At 47.7% G+C, this 18709-nt stretch overlaps 1 protein-coding gene and 1 pseudogene across 1 annotated transcript; one reads left to right on the forward strand and one right to left on the reverse strand.

The window, feature by feature from the left end:
• Positions 1 to 9009: 9009 nt before the first annotated feature.
• Positions 9010 to 11296, reverse strand: LOC127484812 (intestinal-type alkaline phosphatase pseudogene; annotated as a pseudogene).
• Positions 11297 to 11500: 204 nt separating this feature from the next.
• LOC100347712 (lysine-specific demethylase 4D-like) lies at positions 11501 to 13375 on the forward strand. Its single transcript, XM_002708441.4, has one exon. It carries the CDS (start codon positions 11501 to 11503, stop codon positions 13373 to 13375), a length of 1875 nt encoding a protein of 624 aa, XP_002708487.2.
• Positions 13376 to 18709: the final 5334 nt, after the last annotated feature.

Below are 18709 nucleotides of genomic sequence, written 5' to 3' on the forward strand. Positions count from 1 at the left end.
TTTTCATCATGAAAGGGTATTGTATTTTGCCAAATGCTTTCTCTGCATCTATTTAGATAATCATATGATTTTTGTTTCTCAATTTGTAATGTGATGTATTACATTGATTGACTTTCAAATATTGAACCATCCCTGCATACCAGGGATAAATCCCACTTGGTCTGGGTGGATGATCTGTCTGATGTGCAGTTGGATTTGGTTTGCCAGAATTTTGTTGAGTATTTTTGCATCTATGTTCATCAGGGAGATAGGTCTGTAGTTTTCTTTCTCTGTTGTGTCTCTTCTGGGCTTAGGAATTAAGGTGATTTTGGCTTCATAGAAAGAATTTGGGAGGATTCCCTCCCTTTCAATTTTTTTGAATAATTTGAGAAGAACTGGGGTTAGTTGTTCTCTAAATGTCTGGTAAAATTCGGTGGTGAAGCCATCCGGTCCTGGGCTCTTCTTTTTTTGGTAGTGCGTTTATTACTGATTCAGTTTCTTCCATGGTTATGGGTCTGTTTAGATTTTCTATATCTTTACAGCTCAGTTTAGGCAGGTTGTATGTGTCCAGGAATCTATCCATTTCTTCCAGGTTCCCCAATTTGTTAGCATACATCTCTTTGTAGTGGTTTCTGATGATTCTTTTTATTTCTGTTGTGTCTGTTGTTACATTTCCATTACTATCTTTGATTTTACAGATTTGGGTCTTCTCTCTCCTTTTTTTGTTAGTTGGGCCAATGGTGTGTTGATTATGTTTATTTTTTTCAAAGAAGCAGCTTCTGGTTTTGTTGATCTTTTGTATTTTTTTTGTTTGTTTATTTCAATTCTGTTTATTTCTTCTCTAATCTTTAGTATTTCTTTCCTCCTGCTAGATTTGGGCTTGATTTGCTGCTGTTTTTCTAAATCCTTGAGGTGCATGGAGAGTTCTTTTGTTTGGTTCCTTTGCAGCTTCTTGATGTAGGCACCAATTGCTATAAACTTTCCTCTTAGCACTGCTTTTGCTGTGTCCCACAGATTTTGATTGGTTGTGTTATCATTTTTATTTGTTTCTAAAATCTTTTTATTTCTCTTTTAATTTCTTTGATGACCCACTGTTCATTCAGGGTCATGTTGTCCATTCTCCATATGTTTGCATATGGTGTAGAGATTCTTGGGTTGTTAATTTCAAGTTTCACTGTGCTATGGTCTGAGAAGCTGCATGGTATAGTTTCAATTTTTTTGAATTTGTGGAGGCTCCCTTTATGGCCTAGCATATGGTTAATCCTAGAGAACGTTCCATGTACTGGGAGAAATACGTGAATTCTGTGGCTGTGGGGTGGGAGGTTCTGAAGATATCTATTAGGTCTATTTGGTCTATGGCGTCAATTAGCTCTGTTGCTTCCTTGTTGAATTTCTGACTGGTTGATCTGTCCATTGGTGAGAGTGGGGTGTTGAGGTCCTCTGTTACTATTGTATTTGAATCTATCTCTCCCTTTAAATCCTTTAGTAATTCTTTCAGGTAGCCAGGCGCCCTGTAATTAGGTGCATATACATTTATAATAGTAACGCCTTCCTGTTGGATAGATCCTTTAATCATTATATAGTGCCCTTCACTGTCTCTTTTAATAGTTTTTATGTTAAAGTCTATTTTGTCTGATATCAGGATGGCCACACCAGCTCTTTTTTAATTTCTGTTAGCTTGGAGTATCTTTTTCCATCCTTTCACTTTCAGTCTGCGTACATCTTTGCTGATAATGTGTGTCTCCTGAAGGCAGCATATAGATGGATTCTCTTTCTTGTTCCAATCAGCTAGTCTGTGTCTCTTGGTAGTAAAATTAAGACCATTCACATTCAGTGTGATTACTGTTAAGTACTGTCTTTTCCCAGTCATGTTTCCTGAAACGAGCTGTTTATGTATTTTGAACTTTGTTTGTAGCTTATTCTACATTCGCTTTTTTTTTTGTAGTGAAGTTCTTGTTTTTGTATTTCTGTGTGCAGCACGTCTTTGAACAAGTGTTGTAGGGTTGGATGCATGGATACAAATTCTTTCAATTTCTGTTTGTCTTGGAAGATCTTTATTTCCCCTTTATTCATAAATGATAGCTTTGCTTTAATATAAATGATAGCTTTAGTATTCTAGGTTGGCATTGTTCGTCTTTTAAAACTCGAAATAGGCCGGCGCCTCGGCTAAATAGGCTAATCCTCCACCTTGCGGTGCTGGCACACCGGGTTCTAGTCCCGGTTGGGGCACCAGTTTCTGTCTCGGTTGCCCCTCTTCCAGGCCAGCTCTCTACTGTGGCCCGGGAGTGCAGTGGAGGATGGCCCAAGTGCTTGGGCCCTGCACCCCATGGGAAACCAGGAGAAGCACCTGGCTCCCGCCTTCGGATCAGCACGGTGCGCCGCCCGCAGCACGCTGGCCACGGGGCCATTGGAGGGTGAACCAACGGCAAAAAGGAAGACCTTTCTCTCTGTCTCTCTCTCTCACTGTCCAGTCTGCCTGTCAAAAGAAAAAAAAAAAAAAACTTGAAATATATCATGCCATTGTCTCCTTGCCTGTAGTGTTTGTGATGAGAAGTCTGGGGTGAGTCTGATTAACTTACCCCTGAATGTAATTTGTCATTTCTCTCTGGCACATTTTAGGATTTGTTCTTTGTGTGTCGCTGAGCTGAGTGTAGCCACAATGTGTCACGGTGAATTTCTCTTCTGGTCTATCCTGTTCAGACTCCTGGCTATATGCTGAATTTGCCTGTTATTATCCAGCTGCAAACAAAAAGAAAATGAGAATTGCATATCATAATATCAACAAATGAATTGAGAGAAAAGGTACATGCAAGAGCTCTTTATACTGCTAACAGCTAAATTTCACAATGAAAGTACAGTTTTCAGAAATATGTAATTTTTAAATATTTTATTGTGGTGAAATGTACATAGGATCTGATTTGTTATTTTAGCCAGTTCAGTGACTTTGATGACATTCTCATCACTTGGAAGAGAGCTGTCCTGGAGAGCTGCTGCACCCACAGCAGATTTGGATGAGCAAGAAGTCAACTTTTATGTGATAAGACCTTGAGCCTCTTTGTCCTTTCTTAAAGCCCTAATGCCCCGGGAGTGCAGGAGGCAGATAGCCTTCAGCTTGCCAGCACCTTTGGCTGTGGGAGCTGCCTCACCCAAGGTCATCCCTCTTCCCAGCTTGGTGCACTCCGGGTCACAGCTCCTTGCTGGAACATAAAAGCATGGCTGTCTCCGCGCAATTCAGGACAACTTCCAAGGCCACTCATCCCCAGAGCTCCCTGCAGGATTGCAGAGACTGTCTTTGGAACTGCACCGCAGCTCCACTGTTCCCTCTGCTCAAACCTGCTTCCCTTTCCTCCCTCCTTCCCTCAGATGAGGGCCGTAAGGGCGTTTCTACCAAACCACCAGATTGCTGACCTCTCAGAGTCTCCTCTTTAGGGTTTCTGGCCTGCAGTACTAATTCTGGTTCCCATTTTTTGGCAAAGCAGAACTTCCTTGGAAGGGAAAAGATCCAACGCCCCTGGTGACATTGTAATCCTGCTGACACTGTAGTCCTTTGTGTAGTTATTCAGTGATGTGAGCAGCAAGACATGGGCAGATGATCATCTCAGTTGACAGTTCATGGAACTGCTGGTGTTCTCCTGGGGACAATGTGCTCCTCTGCATGCTAGAACTCACAAACACAAGAAATAAGCATCTTGCCTTTGGTATGATAGATGCTAGTTCTATCTGTGGACTTCCTGGAACCATGTACTATGGCTCTGAGAACAGGTATGGGAGTTGGACCTGATGAGGAGTAGCCCAGACTAGAACCAGAACCCATGTGGGATGTTGTGAGATGTTGGCCCCACCAGTCATAAACATTGGCTTTACCTGCGTGCAACAGACCTGGCCCCTTCCACAAAATTTTGAAGTACACTTGAATGAGCCTGCTGCCAGCACATGACATGTTGCTTTTCAATAAACTTTTTTTATGAATAGAATGAGCACAACCTAAAATTAAAATGAATAATGACACATGCATTAGAAATAGTTGTTTATCATCAAGTACTATGTACATAAGTCATTATTTAAAAGTGTCCTGTTAATTTAAAAAAATTTAGTGGATGTATGAAATTGTACATATTAACAAGAATTCTATGTGATGTCTTGATGCATGTGCCCATTTGTGCAACATCCAATCATGGGACTGGTGCTATAGCCTAGCGAGCCAACCACCACCTACAAAGCCATCATCCCATATGGGTGCCAGTTTGAATCTAGGCTGTTCCACTACCAATCAAGCTCCCTGCAGTAGCCTGAGAAAGCCTGCTCTCCTTAGACAGCATCACCGTGGGTCTCCCTGACGTGGTGCCGCTGACTCCTCCCAGCACCAGCGTGCAGCCATTCAGAAGCTTCTGCAGGGACACTGCTGGGGACTGGGCGTCTCCTGGGAATCAGGCAGAGGATGGGGTCGTGCGCCGCACTTGCGCCTCCAGAACCTTGGCTGCGTCTGTGCTTGCCCCCGGCCCTGGTGTGCCTGATGCTAGTCCCCTCTGGCTCAAGCCACAGGGAGGCGCTTTCTGGTGGCATGAGCCAAATTCAGCACCAGTGAACGCTCTTCAGCCCCTGAGCCCTTGACCATCTGCTCTGTGACTGTGCAGTGGCCCCTGACCCTCAGAACCTGTAAAGTTCCCAGCCACGGGAGGATTCGTCCTGGCCTGTCCCCACTGGAGACCTAGTACCTGACTGGCATTTCTGATTTCTGCCTGTTATGTATTCCTCATGCAAAGAGAAACGAGAACTCCTTGGCGTGTTTTTAAACTTGAATTGTATATGAAGCAGAGTAGATGAAAGGTAGTCAATGATTGTATTTTTGTATTCTTGTTGCTGAAGTTGTTTGAATTGCTCAAATAAACTTCACTGAATGAATTTAGTGTAAGTTTTTTTTCCAAGCAGGTTTAAAAAGAAAATGTAGGAATAAGCTTATCCTAGCAATGCAGTCAGAACAAAAGTGATAGGATCAAGTACTCATGAATGCCAATGGCAGCTGACAAAATTCAAGCCTAGGTAGGCCTTGTTTCAAAACATACCACCACGAGGAAGCTGCATACCCTCTGAAGATGCAGACTTTTTATTTAGTTACTATTTAGTACCAAAGTCAGCATTTTACTGAAGAAGAAATACTTGATACATGTCTAGCAAAATATATAGAATTTAGAGGCATCCCTAATACAAAATGAAGGTTATATGTGCAGGAAGGCAGGTGGCAAAATGTATTTTATTGTTGCAGTTGGTAGAAACGGAATAGTAGGACAACCCGGGGTGGGGAGAGTCTCGTCTTCCTTTTCTCCCCTGATCTTCACCCTAAGAGGGATTCTTGGCTGCCCAGAATTACAGCCCCAGACTCTTTAGTAAAATGCTCACGGGCATATCAGCCACGAGGAAGCAGGTGTTAAGTTTAATTTTCTTTTAAGATTTAGTTATTTGCTTGAAAGTCAGTGTTAAACAGAGAGAGAAGGAGAGGCAGACAGAGAGAGAGAGAGAGAGGTCTTCCATCTGCTGGTTCACTCCCCAATTGGCCACAAGGGCCAGAGCTGCGCCGCTCCAAAGCCAGGAGCCAGGAGACTCTTCCAGGTCTCCCACGGCTACGCAGGGGCCCAAGCACTTGGGCCATCTTCACTGCTTTCCCAGGCCACAGCAGAGTGCAGGATTGGAAGTTTAGCACCCTGGACTCAATTGGCGCCCATATGGGATGCTTGCAGGACTGGCAGTGGCTTTCACCGGCTATGCAACAGCAGTGTCCCTGCATATGCAAATCGGAATGACATACCACTACACTCTCACTCGATTGGACAACACTCAAAAGTTGATACTCATCCAGAGCTTGACAAAGTGAAAAGTGTAAATTGTCCTCCTAGGCAGAGAGTGTTTCAACTGATACAAACTTGGGCAGAACAGTTTGAATGGTCAAGTGTGCATTCACATACACGTTTTCCAAGATGTGTCCTTCTCTTTTTGAAAGATGTATTCATGCATTCGAAAGGCAGAGTTAGAGAGAGGCAGTGATCCTCTGGTTCACTCCCTAATGGCCTCAACCTCCAGAGCTGAGACGATCCTAAGCCAGGAGCCAGGAGCCAGGAGCCAGGAGCTGCTTCTGCGTCTCCCATGTGGGTGCAGTCCTGGGGCCATCCTCTGTGGCATACCCAGGTACAATAACAGGGAGCTGGACCTGATGAGGAGTCGCCTGGACTGGAACCAGCACCCATGTGGGATGCTGGCCCCATAGGTCCTAGACATCGGCTTTACCCGCTGTGCCACAGCGCCGGCCCCTTCCACAGAGCTTTGAAGTACACTTGAATGAGGCTGCTGCCAGCACATGACATGCTGTTTGACAATACACATTTTTATGAATAGAATGAGCACACTGAAATTAGAATGAAAAATGAATACATACATTAGAAATAGTTGTTTATCGTCAAGTACTGCGTGCAGAAGACACTATTTCAATGCGTTTTCATTAATTTAATAAGAATGTAGCGGATGTATCAAATTGCACATATTAATGTGATTCTGTGTGATGTCTTGATGCATGTGTACATTGTGTAATAGCTATTCATGGGACTGGTGCTATGGCCTAGCGGGAAACACCACCACCTGCAATGGCAGCATCCCATATGGGTGCCAGTTAGAGTCTCAGTGCTGGGTAGTTAGCCGCATACCATAATCACTTTTTGTCTTTTTTTTAAAAAAAAAAAAAAAAACAGGTTTTTGGTATGTAGTCACATACACAACATCTACTTATTAAGTGGTGTTCTTTTAATTTATTTGAAAGGCAGAGTGACCGAGAGAGGGGAAGAAACAGAGCAAAGAGGAGATCTTCCAGGGAGGCTAGCAGGGAGCTGCACTGGAAACAGAGCAGCCAGGAGTCCCGCACAGCTGTGGGCTGCTGGAGCCCTAAGTGGAGGCAACACAGCCTCGGCTCCACCTTCTTCACTTTAGTCCTTTCCTACTGAACTCACTTGAATCCTTTCTACCGAATGCGTCTTTTTCTTAACTATGAAGGATCTTCTAAAAGTTGCTAGAAATGTATTAAGAGGCTGGCGCCGAGGCTCACTTGGCTAATCCTCTGCCTGTGGTGCTGGCAGCCCCGGTTCTAGTCCCAATTGGGGCGCCAGATTTTGTCCCGGTTGCTCGTCTTCCAGTCCAGCTCTCTGCTGTGGCCCAGGAAGGCAGTGGAGGATGGCCCAGGTCTTTTGGCCCTGCACCCACATGGGAGACCAGGAGGAGGCACCTGGCTCCTGGCTTGGGATCGGCACAATGTGCCAGCCATAGCACAATGGCCATAGCAGCCATTTGGGGGGTGAACCAACAGAAGGAAGACCTTTCTCTCTGTCTCTGTCTCTCTCTCACTGTCTAACTCTGCCTGCCAAAAAAATATTAAGAAAAACTATGTTTCTATATCAATTTTTAACACTAAAATAATTGTATTTTAAAGAAAGGAATTTTGCAAAAACTTTGAAAAGGACTTTTGTGTAAAATGTCCCCTTAGGGGCCTGTAGGGTGAGAGAAAGGATTAGTTCACACCCTACAGGGCTGACCTCCCATAGTGCATGTTCTGGCCACTCCCCTTCCACTCCAGCTTTCTGCCACTGCACCTGGGAAAGCTGTGGGAATGGCCCAAGTACTCCAGCCCCTGCCCCTCTTGGGGGAGACCAGGATGGAATTCCTGGCTCCTGGGCTCAGCCTGGCCCAGCCCTGCCTGTGGCTCCCAGCTGGGGAGGGAGCCAGCAGATGCAAGACAGGTTGCTGTCACTCTTCCTTCCCAATGAAGCTTTTCACAAAGTACCTGCTCCATTCGTTTGATATTCGTGTTGCTCCCTGGGATGTCTTTGGTTGTATCTGTCAAGGTTGCCTGTCCCCAACACTTGATTTTCAACTCTGATGTTCCTTTGAGTTTGGCTACAAATGTCAACGCAAAGGGTGGGGCAAAATGAAGCTGGCCTGTCAGACAGAAACCCAGCTCTGGGATTTCCTGAGCTGAGGGCTGATTGGATTCGAACCTGGCCCAGGTATAAAGCCGGAAGGAAGCGCGGAGAGATGGAGCCTCCTTGCGACTGCAGCGGCCACGGGAAACCACCTCTCTCTGAGTCCTAGAGTGTGTTCACCTGGATCAGGATTTCGTCCACGGCAGGTAGCTCAATTTCTTATTCTGTTAGACCGTATTTGGTGCCTGTGCTTTTGAGAAAGTCCTTATGCTAAAAGTGTTGAAGACTCCATTTCAACTTTAAAAATGCCTTTGGGAGACGTTTAGCATTGCCATATTTTATCCTAATATGCTTTATATGCATTTTCTTATTTTCTTGTAAAGAGTTACTCCTCTGTGGTTCCTTTTTTGTACCAAGAATAATCTTCGATTCTTGTCATCAGCCGTGTTAGTTGTACTGTCGATAATCATTGCTTCTGTTTATTGTTTTTGGAAACTTACTTTTGCTTTGACACCAATTCATTGACACGCTTGTGGAGTACCTAACTCACTATTTCCAAGCTTGTTTTTCTTCACCCAGTGGCCCCCTCCTTTAGACGCGTGCTTATTTAAGCTTCAAATCTGACAGGAACATCGCCTTTGCAATTCTGTTTGGCTTGATGGTACCTCAGTGGTGATTTGCACCACTTACGATAAAGTATTTTTCGTTCTTTTTTTATCTTTTTAAGATTTATTTAATTACTCGAGAGGCAGAGTTACATACAGACAGAGAGGATGGACACAGAGAGAGGTCTTCTATCTGCTCCTTCACTCCCCAAAAGGCTACAACTGCGGAGTTGGGCCGATGGGAAGCCAAGAGCTAGGAGCTTTGCTCCTGCCTTCCCACACAGGGATGCAGGGGCCCAAGCCTTTGTGCCGTCTTCTGCTATTTCCCAGGCCATCGGAGGGAACTGGATTGGAAGTGGAGCGGTTCTCGAACCGGCGCCCATAAGTGTTGCCAGCAGGCAGGATACTTAACCCGCTCTACAGCTCGGGCCTCTCTCTCTCTCTCTCTCTCTCTCTCTCTCTCTCTATCATCTATCAATCTTTTTAACTGACTTTGCTTTATGGAAGGAGAAGAAAGTGGCGGGAAGAGGCACGGCTAGGGGTCGGGAGGTGACAGCGCTGAGCAAGACCTGGGCTGAGGACCTCATACGGGGGCGGTGGAGGGAACACCTGGTGCGGGCGAAGGGTTCCGCAGTGGGCGCCGTGGGGTGGGAGAAGGTCGTGGGGCCGGGCAGGTCAGGGCGCTGCGGCCCTAGCAGGAACAGCTGGAGCTGCGCCCTGCCAGCCATGGCAGCCAGGGCCCGCGGCATTGTTGCGACCGCCGGGGGGCAGCAGGGAGCAGTCTGTGTAGGGCTCCAGACTTGGAGGAGGAAGGACTTGGGCGTGTAGCACTGCTCCTGCATGCCATGCACCAGGTGAGCCGGCGGCCCTCGCGCCAGCAGCGCCACGTCCTCGCCGCTGTGCGTCTGCCCACGGCTGCCAGCTGCTGGTACCCGGGGGTACCTGCTCTGAGTCTCGTTCAGGTCTCGGCGGCTGCCCCCTCTCAGAGCTTAGCCCAGATGGTTGCCCTCCAGGATGGAGGTGTAGTTCTTGCCGTCCAAGGCCTTGCTCAGAGCCAGCGCAAAGATGGAGCTGCCCCTCATGTGTAGCCCCCAAAGGAGAAGATGGGGGGTGGTCGGGGGTGACTGGGGTCAGCGTGTCCCGCTCGCTGGTGAGCTGGCCGCCCTCTCAATGGCAGTCTCAGTGAGCGCCTGATGAGCTACACCCTGGTGGTGACGTGCTCACGGTGGCCCCCCTCCACAAAGAGGAAGAAACCGAGGGGGTTCGGGCTCAGCAGGTGCACGGCAGCCTTGGTCAGGATCATCAGGGAGGGGTCCTGCTGGGGCTCTCCTTCGGTCTCATATTTCATGTCTGAGGGTTCAAAGAGACCCATGAGGTGGGTCAGCCTGCAGTCCTGAGCCGCCCGCATGAGCTTGCGTGGTTCCACACACACTGGGGCCCCTGCTGCTTTGTCAGCCACTCCTCCTGCACCAGGTTCTGCCCGTCCAAGCTGGTCCCATTCTGGCTGGAGTCACTTGGGTACTCAGGGCCTGGGGTCCCCTTAGGAAACATGTACTTGCGCCCCCGCCCAGGATCTTGTTGATGTCCGTGTTGGAGACCACGTGTGTGGCAGTGTCCTGGCAGCTCTGCTGCAGCACCGAGGCAGGCAGTGGCACCAGCACCGAGTACCAGTTGTGGTTCACAGTGAGCACCTGTGTTCTGCTGGTGAGGTGTGCTGCACCGGGTGGTGTCACCAGCACCCCACCCACTTCCCTTCTTGGCCCTGTACATCCCCGAGAGAGCACCTCGTTGCCCTGGATTGTGTTGTACTGGTCGTAACCAGGCCAATGGTCTTTACATTGGCCTTGACCACGCACAGGTAGGCTGTGGCTATGCCAGCACTCTCTGGCACCTATTTTTCACGTTGTAGGTCTTGAATGGAGCAGGTGTGGGAAGTGGCCCATGGCAGAAGGTATCTCGGGCCCCAGGTTGCCCCTCATCTGCCCCTTAAGGACCATGTGGCTGTCACTATGGAAACCCCCATCCCGACTCCCAGGAAGAGGATGGGGTTCTTGGTGGCCGTCTGGATGGGGTGCATCTTCCTGATGGCAGCCAGGGCCTCCTTTGCCTCTTGGTTCCAGAAGTCTGGGCAGGCTGAGGCCTCAGGCTCAGGAGCGGTGACAGCAGCGGCAGCAGCCAGGTCCCCTGCTGGACTGGATGGTGTCGGTGCGGCCAGCCCAGGACACCGGGCCTCCCCACCTCCATTCTTTATTGAAGGTTAGCGTGTAGACTTCCTTGAGGACCTTCTGACGTAGTGGGGTGAGGAGCTACCAGGGATCAGGACAGACCTCAGAGACAGTGAAAGTCCTGACTGAGTCAGGACATGGGTGAGGAGCCTGCTCCACCGGGAGACTGCCCTGTGGGCCTGGGCCTGTCCACAGTGAAGTCCTGCTATTGAATTAATAAGCCTGGGAAGTGAGCCTCTCATTTCTTCAAAAGTTCAGTGTGTGTCACTGCTTCACCTATAAATGAAGCCACTTAGAATAAAAAGCAGAGGGGCCAACGCTGCGGCTTAGGAGGTTAAGCGTCTGTGTGTGGCAAAGCAGCCCGTAGGGGCTCAGGTTCGAGTACTGGGAGCTCTATTGCCAATCCAGCTCCCTGCTGACAGCCTGGGAAAGCAGTGGAAGATGGCCCAAGTGCGTGGACCACTGCACCAACCTGGGACACCCGGAAGAAGCTCCGGTCTTTGATTTCCACTGTGACCGTTGTGGCCATTTGGGGAGTGAATAGGCAGGTGGAAGACCTCCCTCTCTGTTTCTCTCTATTTCTCTGTGTGTCTGTCATTCTGCCTGTGAAATGAATGAATCCATCTTTACTAAAGAGAGACTACGTAGAGAAGATCCTCTGGGGGAAATTCTAGGGGGACGATCTAGAACACACCTGGGGACTCAGAGTCGCCCACTTTCCTGTCTTGCAGCCATGACGCCTGAGAGCTCCGGCCCCCAGAACCCCAGCTGCCGCATCATGACATTCTACCCAACCATGGAGGAGTTTATGGACTTCAACCAATTTATCGCTCAGATGGAATCTCAGGGTGCACACCGAGGAGGCCTGGCCAAGGTCATCCCACCCAAGGAGTGGAGGGCCAGACAGAGCTACGACGACATGGATGACATCTTGATAGCCCGCCCCCTCCAGCAGAAGGCCTATGGCGGGGCAGGTGTCTTCACTCAGTTCCACAGAAAGAGGAGAGCCATGACCCTGAGACAGTATCGCCAGCTGGCCACCAGCACAAAATACCAGACCCCAGCGCACCTGACTTTCGAAGAGTTGGAGCAAAAGTACTGGAAGACCCGTGTCTACGATGCCCCGATCTACGGCGCTGACATCAGCGGCTCTCTGTTTGATGAAAGCACGGCACACTGGAACCTCAGGCGCCTGGGCTCGCCTCTGGACCTGCTGGCGCAGGAGTGCGGCGTCGTCATCGAGGGCGTCAACACGCCCTACCTGTACTTTGGCATGTGGAAGACCACGTTCGCCTGGCACACGGAGGACATGGACCTGTACAGCATCAACTACCTGCACTTCGGGGAGCCCAAGACGTGGTACGCGGTGCCCCCGGAGCACGGGCGGCGCCTGGAGCGCCTGGCCGGGCAGCTGTTCCCGGGCAGTTCCCGCAGCTGCCAGGCCTTCCTGCGGCACAAGGTGGCCCTCATCTCGCCCAGCGTCCTGCGGCAGAACGGCATCCCCTTCCGCCGCGTCACTCAGCAGGCTGGCGAGTTCATGGTGACCTTTCCTTACGGCTACCACGCGGGGTTCAACCACGGCTTCAACTGCGCCGAAGCCATCAATTTCGCCACCCCGCGCTGGATCGACTATGGCAAAGTGGCCTCTCAGTGTAGTTGTGGGAAGGCCAGGGTCACCTTTGACATGGACCCCTTCGTTCGTATCCTGCAACCCGAGCGCTATGAGCTGTGGCAGAAGGCGCAAGCCCGCGTGGGTGTGCAGAAGAATCAAAATATGCGGAAGCTGACCACTGGGAGCAGGGTGCAAGCAACAGGGAGTCGCGCGCCAGGCAGAAGGCGCCGCGAGAGCCGTCGGCCTCGATGCCCTAGACAGCCTCTGGAGGAAGGTGATGGGAGTGTCCAGTCTGCCCCCGTGGGTCCTGTTTCGGTGCAATTCTTGTGTACTAGAGGCACTGCAGGCCAGCCTGTTGCTGCTGGTGCTAGTAGCTCACGGAAGCCTGATTGGGTACCATTGGAGATCCCCGGTCTACTCAGCCCAGGTCCTCGTGCCTTAACTGGTAGACGTGGTCGTGGTCGTGGGAGTCGTTTTCAGCACTTGGAGGCTCAACAGCCTATCCTGCAGGTTCCAGCCAAGACGCTGTTCTCGGGTGCTGCACACACAGCTCCTGGTGCAGAGGCCCAGTCCCTGCTGGAGCATGGGGTTTTGATGGTCAACACAGCTCCCGTGACCCCTGAGCTCCAGCCTCTTTCCAAGGCTTCTGGATGTTGCTGTGCCCCCGATCTTCAGCCCTTGGGGCCCCCATTGGATTCCGACCATCCAATGCACCCTGGCCCTTGCCTGTTCTCCTTGGACCACATTCCAGTGGATCTCCCTGACACCGTGCCGCTGACATCACCCAGTAGTACCGTACCTCGGAGAAGGTTTCCCACAGACACTGCTAGGGACTGGGCTACTCTTGGCAATGTTGTGAGGATGGATCACTCTTATGTCTCTAGGAATCTGGATGCAGCCAGTGTCCCTGACTGTGATCCCCTGGAACTAGAAACACCAGAGGGAGCAGCACCCTTGAGTCTTGAAGATATTTTTGCCATGAATGGATGCTCTTAGTATTTGGAGCCCATGGCTGCTGAAGATGTTGCCCAATGTGACACTAACCTTAGGGAGAGGAAGGTTCCAGCCATGTGGGAATTCTGGCCCAGTGCAGACCTTTTACCTCCAAGAACTAATATATTTCCACAGCTTCCCAATGCTTTCTCCTATGATGACAAGCAGGAGGGCTCCCAGTGACCACTGAGGAGAACCTCACCACCCTATAGGCTGCCAGAGTTGCTCTCAAGGACACTCAGCCCAGTCAGAACGTGGAGGTGCCTGTGCTTCCTACCGTGGCATCCACCTTTTCCTAGTGTCCCCCCCCCCCGCCGTGCTGTGCCTCCAGCCCCACCATCTGTTGAGCCAGCACTGGACGATGTTGAGAATCTGACTGAACCTCTTCATCCCCAAGTTGCATCTGGACTTGTAGTCGCTGACCCTGGCCTCCTCTGGCTATTGACATGACCCAGAGGGAAGTGACCTCACACTTCTGCTGCTGTGCCTCCCCCACCCTCCCACCACTGCTCAGGCAAGACTTTTAACCAGTTGAGTCTACCAACCAGTAAATCTTTTTTATTTTTTTTTAACTTTATTTGAAAATGGGGTGGGGGCTGGTATCTGTCATCTGCTGGTAACTCCATCTTCCTGTCTTAGGTTCCGCTTCACCATTATCTTTCTTTTTTTTTCCTTTTTCTTCTTTAATAAATGTGAATTTACAAAGTGCAACTTGTGTATTGTTGTGGCTTGCCCCCCCAACCTCCCTCCCTCCTGCGACCCTCCCCTCTCTCACTCCCTCTCCCATCCTGCCCTTCATCGAGTTTCATTTTCAATTACCTTCATATACAGAGGATCAACTCAGTATACACTAAGCAAGGATTTCAACAGGCTGCACTCACACAACCACACAAGGTATAGGGTGTTGTTCGACTAGTAGTGTTGTCTTTAAGTTTCATAGTAAAACACATTAAGGACAGAGATCCTATGTGGGGAGCATGTACCCAGTGACTCCCATTGTTGCTTTAACAATTGGCACTCTTATTTATGACGTCAGCAATCCCCCAAAGCTCTTGCCATGAGCTCTCTAGCCTATGGAAGCCCCTTGAGTTCACTGACTCTGAACTCGTTTAGTCAAGGTCGTATCACAGTGGAGGCTCCTTCCTCCCTTTGAAGAAAGGCGCCTCCCTCCTTGATGGCCTGTTCCTTCTGCTGGGGTCTTGTTCACCAGGGTCTCTCATTTAGGCTATTTTTGCCACCGTGTCATGGCTTTCCATGCCTGTGAGACTCCCATGGGCCTTTTAGCCAGATTCGAATGCCCCAAGGGTTGACTGTGATGCTGGAGTGCTGTTTGGGGTGTTTGCCATTCTATGAGTCTGCTGTGTGTCCTGCTTCCCCCGCAGGATCATTCCCTCCCTTTTAATTCTATCCTTCATTATTTGCTTACACTGGTCTAATTTGTGAAATCTCTTCGACACTTACGCTATCTTTCTGATCGGTTATGTACTTATACTTTTTACCAAGTGCGCTAGCATTGGTACATGCCTCCTTGATAAGATTGAGTTGAAATCCCCTGGCACATTTCTAGTTCCACCATTGGAGGTAAGTCCGAGTGAGCATGTGCCGACCTATGTATCTCCTCCCTCTCTTATTCCCACTCCTATATTTAACAGAGATCACTTTTCTGTTAATTTTAAACGCCTAAGAATGATTGTGTGTGATTACAGAGTTCAACCAGTGGTATTAAGTAGAACAAACAGAACAACAACAACAGCAACAACAAAATACTGAAAGGAATAAAAATGTAAGTTGTTCCTCAACAGTCTAGACAAGGGCTGATCATGTCATTGTCTCTTGTAGTGTCCATTGCACTTCAATGGGTATCATTTTACATGCTCGTTTAGTTGCCATCCATCAGGGAGAATATATGATATTTGTCCCTTTTGGACTGGCTTATTTCACTCAGCGTGATGTTTTCCAGCTCCCTCCATTTTATTGTAAATGCCCAGATTTCATTGTTTTTTACTGCTGTACAGTGTTCCATAGAGTACATATCCCATAGTTTCTTTATCCAGTCATCCATTGATGGACATTTTAGGTTGCTTCCATGTCTTAGCTATTGTGAATTGAGCTGCAACAAATATTGAGGTGCAAATGGCTCTTTTGTTCTCCCCTTTAATTGCATTTGGGTAAATTCCAAGGAGTGGGATGGCTGGGTCCTGTGGTAGTGCTATATTCAGGTTTCTGAGGACTCTCCAAACTGTCTTCCATAGTGGCTTTACCAGTTTGCATTCCCTTTTCCCCCACATCCTCACCAGCATCTATTGTTGGTTGATTTCTGTATGTAAGCCAATCTAACCAGAGTGAGGTGAAACCTCATTGTGGTTTTGATCTGCATTTCTCTGATGGCTAGGGATCCTGAGCATTTTTTCATGTGTCTGTTGGCCATTTGGAATTCCTCTTTTGAAAAATGTCTGTTAAAGTCCTTGTCCCATCTTTTTATTGGGTTGCTTGTTTTGATTCTATGTGTTTCTTGATCGTTTTATGGATTCTAGTTGTTAATGCTGTTGCAGTTGTGTAGTTTGCGAATAATGTCTCCCATTCTGTTGGTTGCCTCTTCACTTTCCTGACTGTTTCCTTTGCTGTAAAGAAACTTTTCAATTTGAGGTAATCCCATTTGTTTATTTTACCTTTGATTACCCGTGCCTCTCGGGTCTTCTCCAGGAATTCTTTGTCTGTTCCAATATCTTGAAGGGTTTCCCCTATGCTCTCAATTAGTTTCATGGTGTCGTGGCATATCTCTAGTTCTTTGATCCATGTTGAGTGGATTTTTGTATAAGGTGTAAGGTAGGGGTCTGGCTTCCTACTTCAACATGTGGACATCCAGTTTTCCCAGCACCATTTGTTGAAGAGGCTGTCCTTGTTCCAGGGGTTGGTTTTAGGTCCTTTGTCAAATATGAGTTGGTAATAGCTGTTTGGATTGATCTCCGGTGTTTTTATTCTGTTCCATTGGTCTATCCATCTGTTTTTGTGCCAGTACCAGGCTGTTTTGATTATAACTGCCTGTAGTAGGTCTTGAAGTCTGGAATTGTGATGCCTCCAGCTTTGTTTTTATTGTATAGGATTGCTTTAGCTATTCTCGGTCCCCTGTTTCTCCATATGAATTTCAGCATTGTTTTTTCTAGGTCTTTGAAGAATGACTTTGGTATTTTGATTGGTATTGCATTGAACTTGTAAATTGCTTTTGGGAGAATGATGAGAGAATCATTTTGATGATATTGATTCTTCCAATCCATGAGCATGGCAGGTTTTTCCATTTTTTTTGTGTCATCTTCTATTTCTTTCGTTAGTGTTTTGTAATTTTCATCATAGAGGTATTTGACCTCCTTGGTTAAATTTATTCCAAGGTACTTTATTGTTTTTGTGGCTATTGTGAATCGGATTGATCTTAGAAGTTCTTCCTGGGCCATGGCATTGTCTGTGTATACAAAGGCTGTTGATTTTTTTTTTTGAGCGTTGACTTTGTATCCTGCTACTTTAGCAAACTCTTCTATGAGTTCCAATAGTCTCTTATAGGAATTTATCGGGTCCCCTATATATAGTATCATGTCATCTGCAAATAGGGATAGTTTAACTTCCTCCTTTCCCATTTGTATCCCTTTAATTTCTTTTTCTTGCCTGATGGCCCTGGCTAACACTTCTAGGACTATATTGAATAGCAATGGTGAGAGTGGGCATCCCTGTCTGGTGTCCGTTTTCAATGTAAATGCCTGTGGGGAGCAGCCCGGACTGGACTGAGTTACTGGAATTAAGACTTATTCTATGCATCTGCTCTCCCACAATATGGCGCTGGGAGAGAAGAAAACAGCTTTTACACAGCTGCCTCCAGTTCAACCAATAAATTGTAGGACTTGCTACTGATTGGAGGAGAGCAGCGTACTCGGCGTGTGGGCAGCCGAGTTGGGATTGGCAGAGGAGGACTATAAAGGAGGAAAGAGACGGCATGCACCAGAAACATCTAAGGGGAACATCTAGCTGAAGGAACACCTGTGCAGCCCCCGAGAAAGCCGGCCGGCGGTGTGCCGCTCCCCTGCGGAAGTGGGGAATGTGGCCAGGGGGAACCGCCCTTCCACGGAGGTGGAAGGGATAGTAGCCAACCCGGGAAGAATGAGCAGCAAACCCGGGGAGGGCCGAGCAGACGAAAGAACAGCGCAGGGTCCTGTGTCGTTCCTCCATGAAGAGGGGGAGCGACAAATGCCTCCAACTTTTCCCCATTCAATATGATGCTGGCCATTGGTTTATCATAAATTGCCTTAATGGTGTTGAGGAATGTTCCTTCTAACCCCAATTTGCTTAGGGTTTTCATCATGAAAGGGTATTGTATTTTGCCAAATGCTTTCTCTGCATCTATTTAGATAATCATATGATTTTTGTTTCTCAATTTGTTAATGTGATGTATTACATTGATTGACTTTCAAATATTGAACCATCCCTGCATACCAGGGATAAATCCCACTTGGTCTGGGTGGATGACCTGTCTGATGTGCAGTTGGATTTGGTTTGCCAGAATTTTGTTGAGTATTTTTGCATCTATGTTCATCAGGGAGATAGGTCTGTAGTTTTCTTTCTCTGTTGTGTCTCTTCTGGGCTTAGGAATTAAGGTGATTTTGGCTTCATAGAAAGAATTTGGGAGGATTCCCTCCCTTTCAATTTTTTTGAATAATTTGAGAAGAACTGGGGTTAGTTGTTCTCTAAATGTCTGGTAAAATTCGGTGGTGAAGCCATCCGGTCCTGGGCTCTTCTTTTTTTGGTAGTGCATTTATTACTGATTCAGTTTCTTCCATGGTTATGGGTCTGTTTAGATTTTCTATATCTTTACAGCTCAGTTTAGGCAGGTTGTATGTGTCCAGGAATCTATCCATTTCTTCCAGGTTCCCCAATTTGTTAGCATACATCTCTTTGTAGTGGCTTCTGATGATTCTTTTTATTTCTGTTGTGTCTGTTGTTACATTTCCATTACTATCTTTGATTTTACAGATTTGGGTCTTCTCTCTCCTTTTTTTGTTAGTTGGGCAAATGGTGTGTTGATTATGTTTATTTTTTTCAAAGAACCAGCTTCTGGCTTTGTTGATCTTTTGTATTTTTTTGTTTGTTTATTTCAATTCTGTTTATTTCTTCTCTAATCTTTAGTATTTCTTTCCTCCTGCTAGATTTGGGCTTGATTTGCTGCTGTTTTTCTAAATCCTTGAGGTGCATGGAGAGTTCTTTTGTTTGGTTCCTTTGCAGCTTCTTGATGTAGGCACCAATTGCTATAAACTTTCCTCTTAGCACTGCTTTTGCTGTGTCCCACAGATTTTG

Source organism: Oryctolagus cuniculus, chromosome 1 (assembly GCF_964237555.1).
Source record: "Oryctolagus cuniculus chromosome 1, mOryCun1.1, whole genome shotgun sequence".
Classification (NCBI taxonomy): domain Eukaryota; kingdom Metazoa; phylum Chordata; class Mammalia; order Lagomorpha; family Leporidae; genus Oryctolagus; species Oryctolagus cuniculus.

Excerpts from the sequence above, each read along its gene's own strand:
- LOC100347712 (XM_002708441.4), top strand. The coding sequence starts at position 11,501 with ATGACGCCTGAGAGCTCCGGCCCCCAGAACCCCAGCTGCCGCATCATG.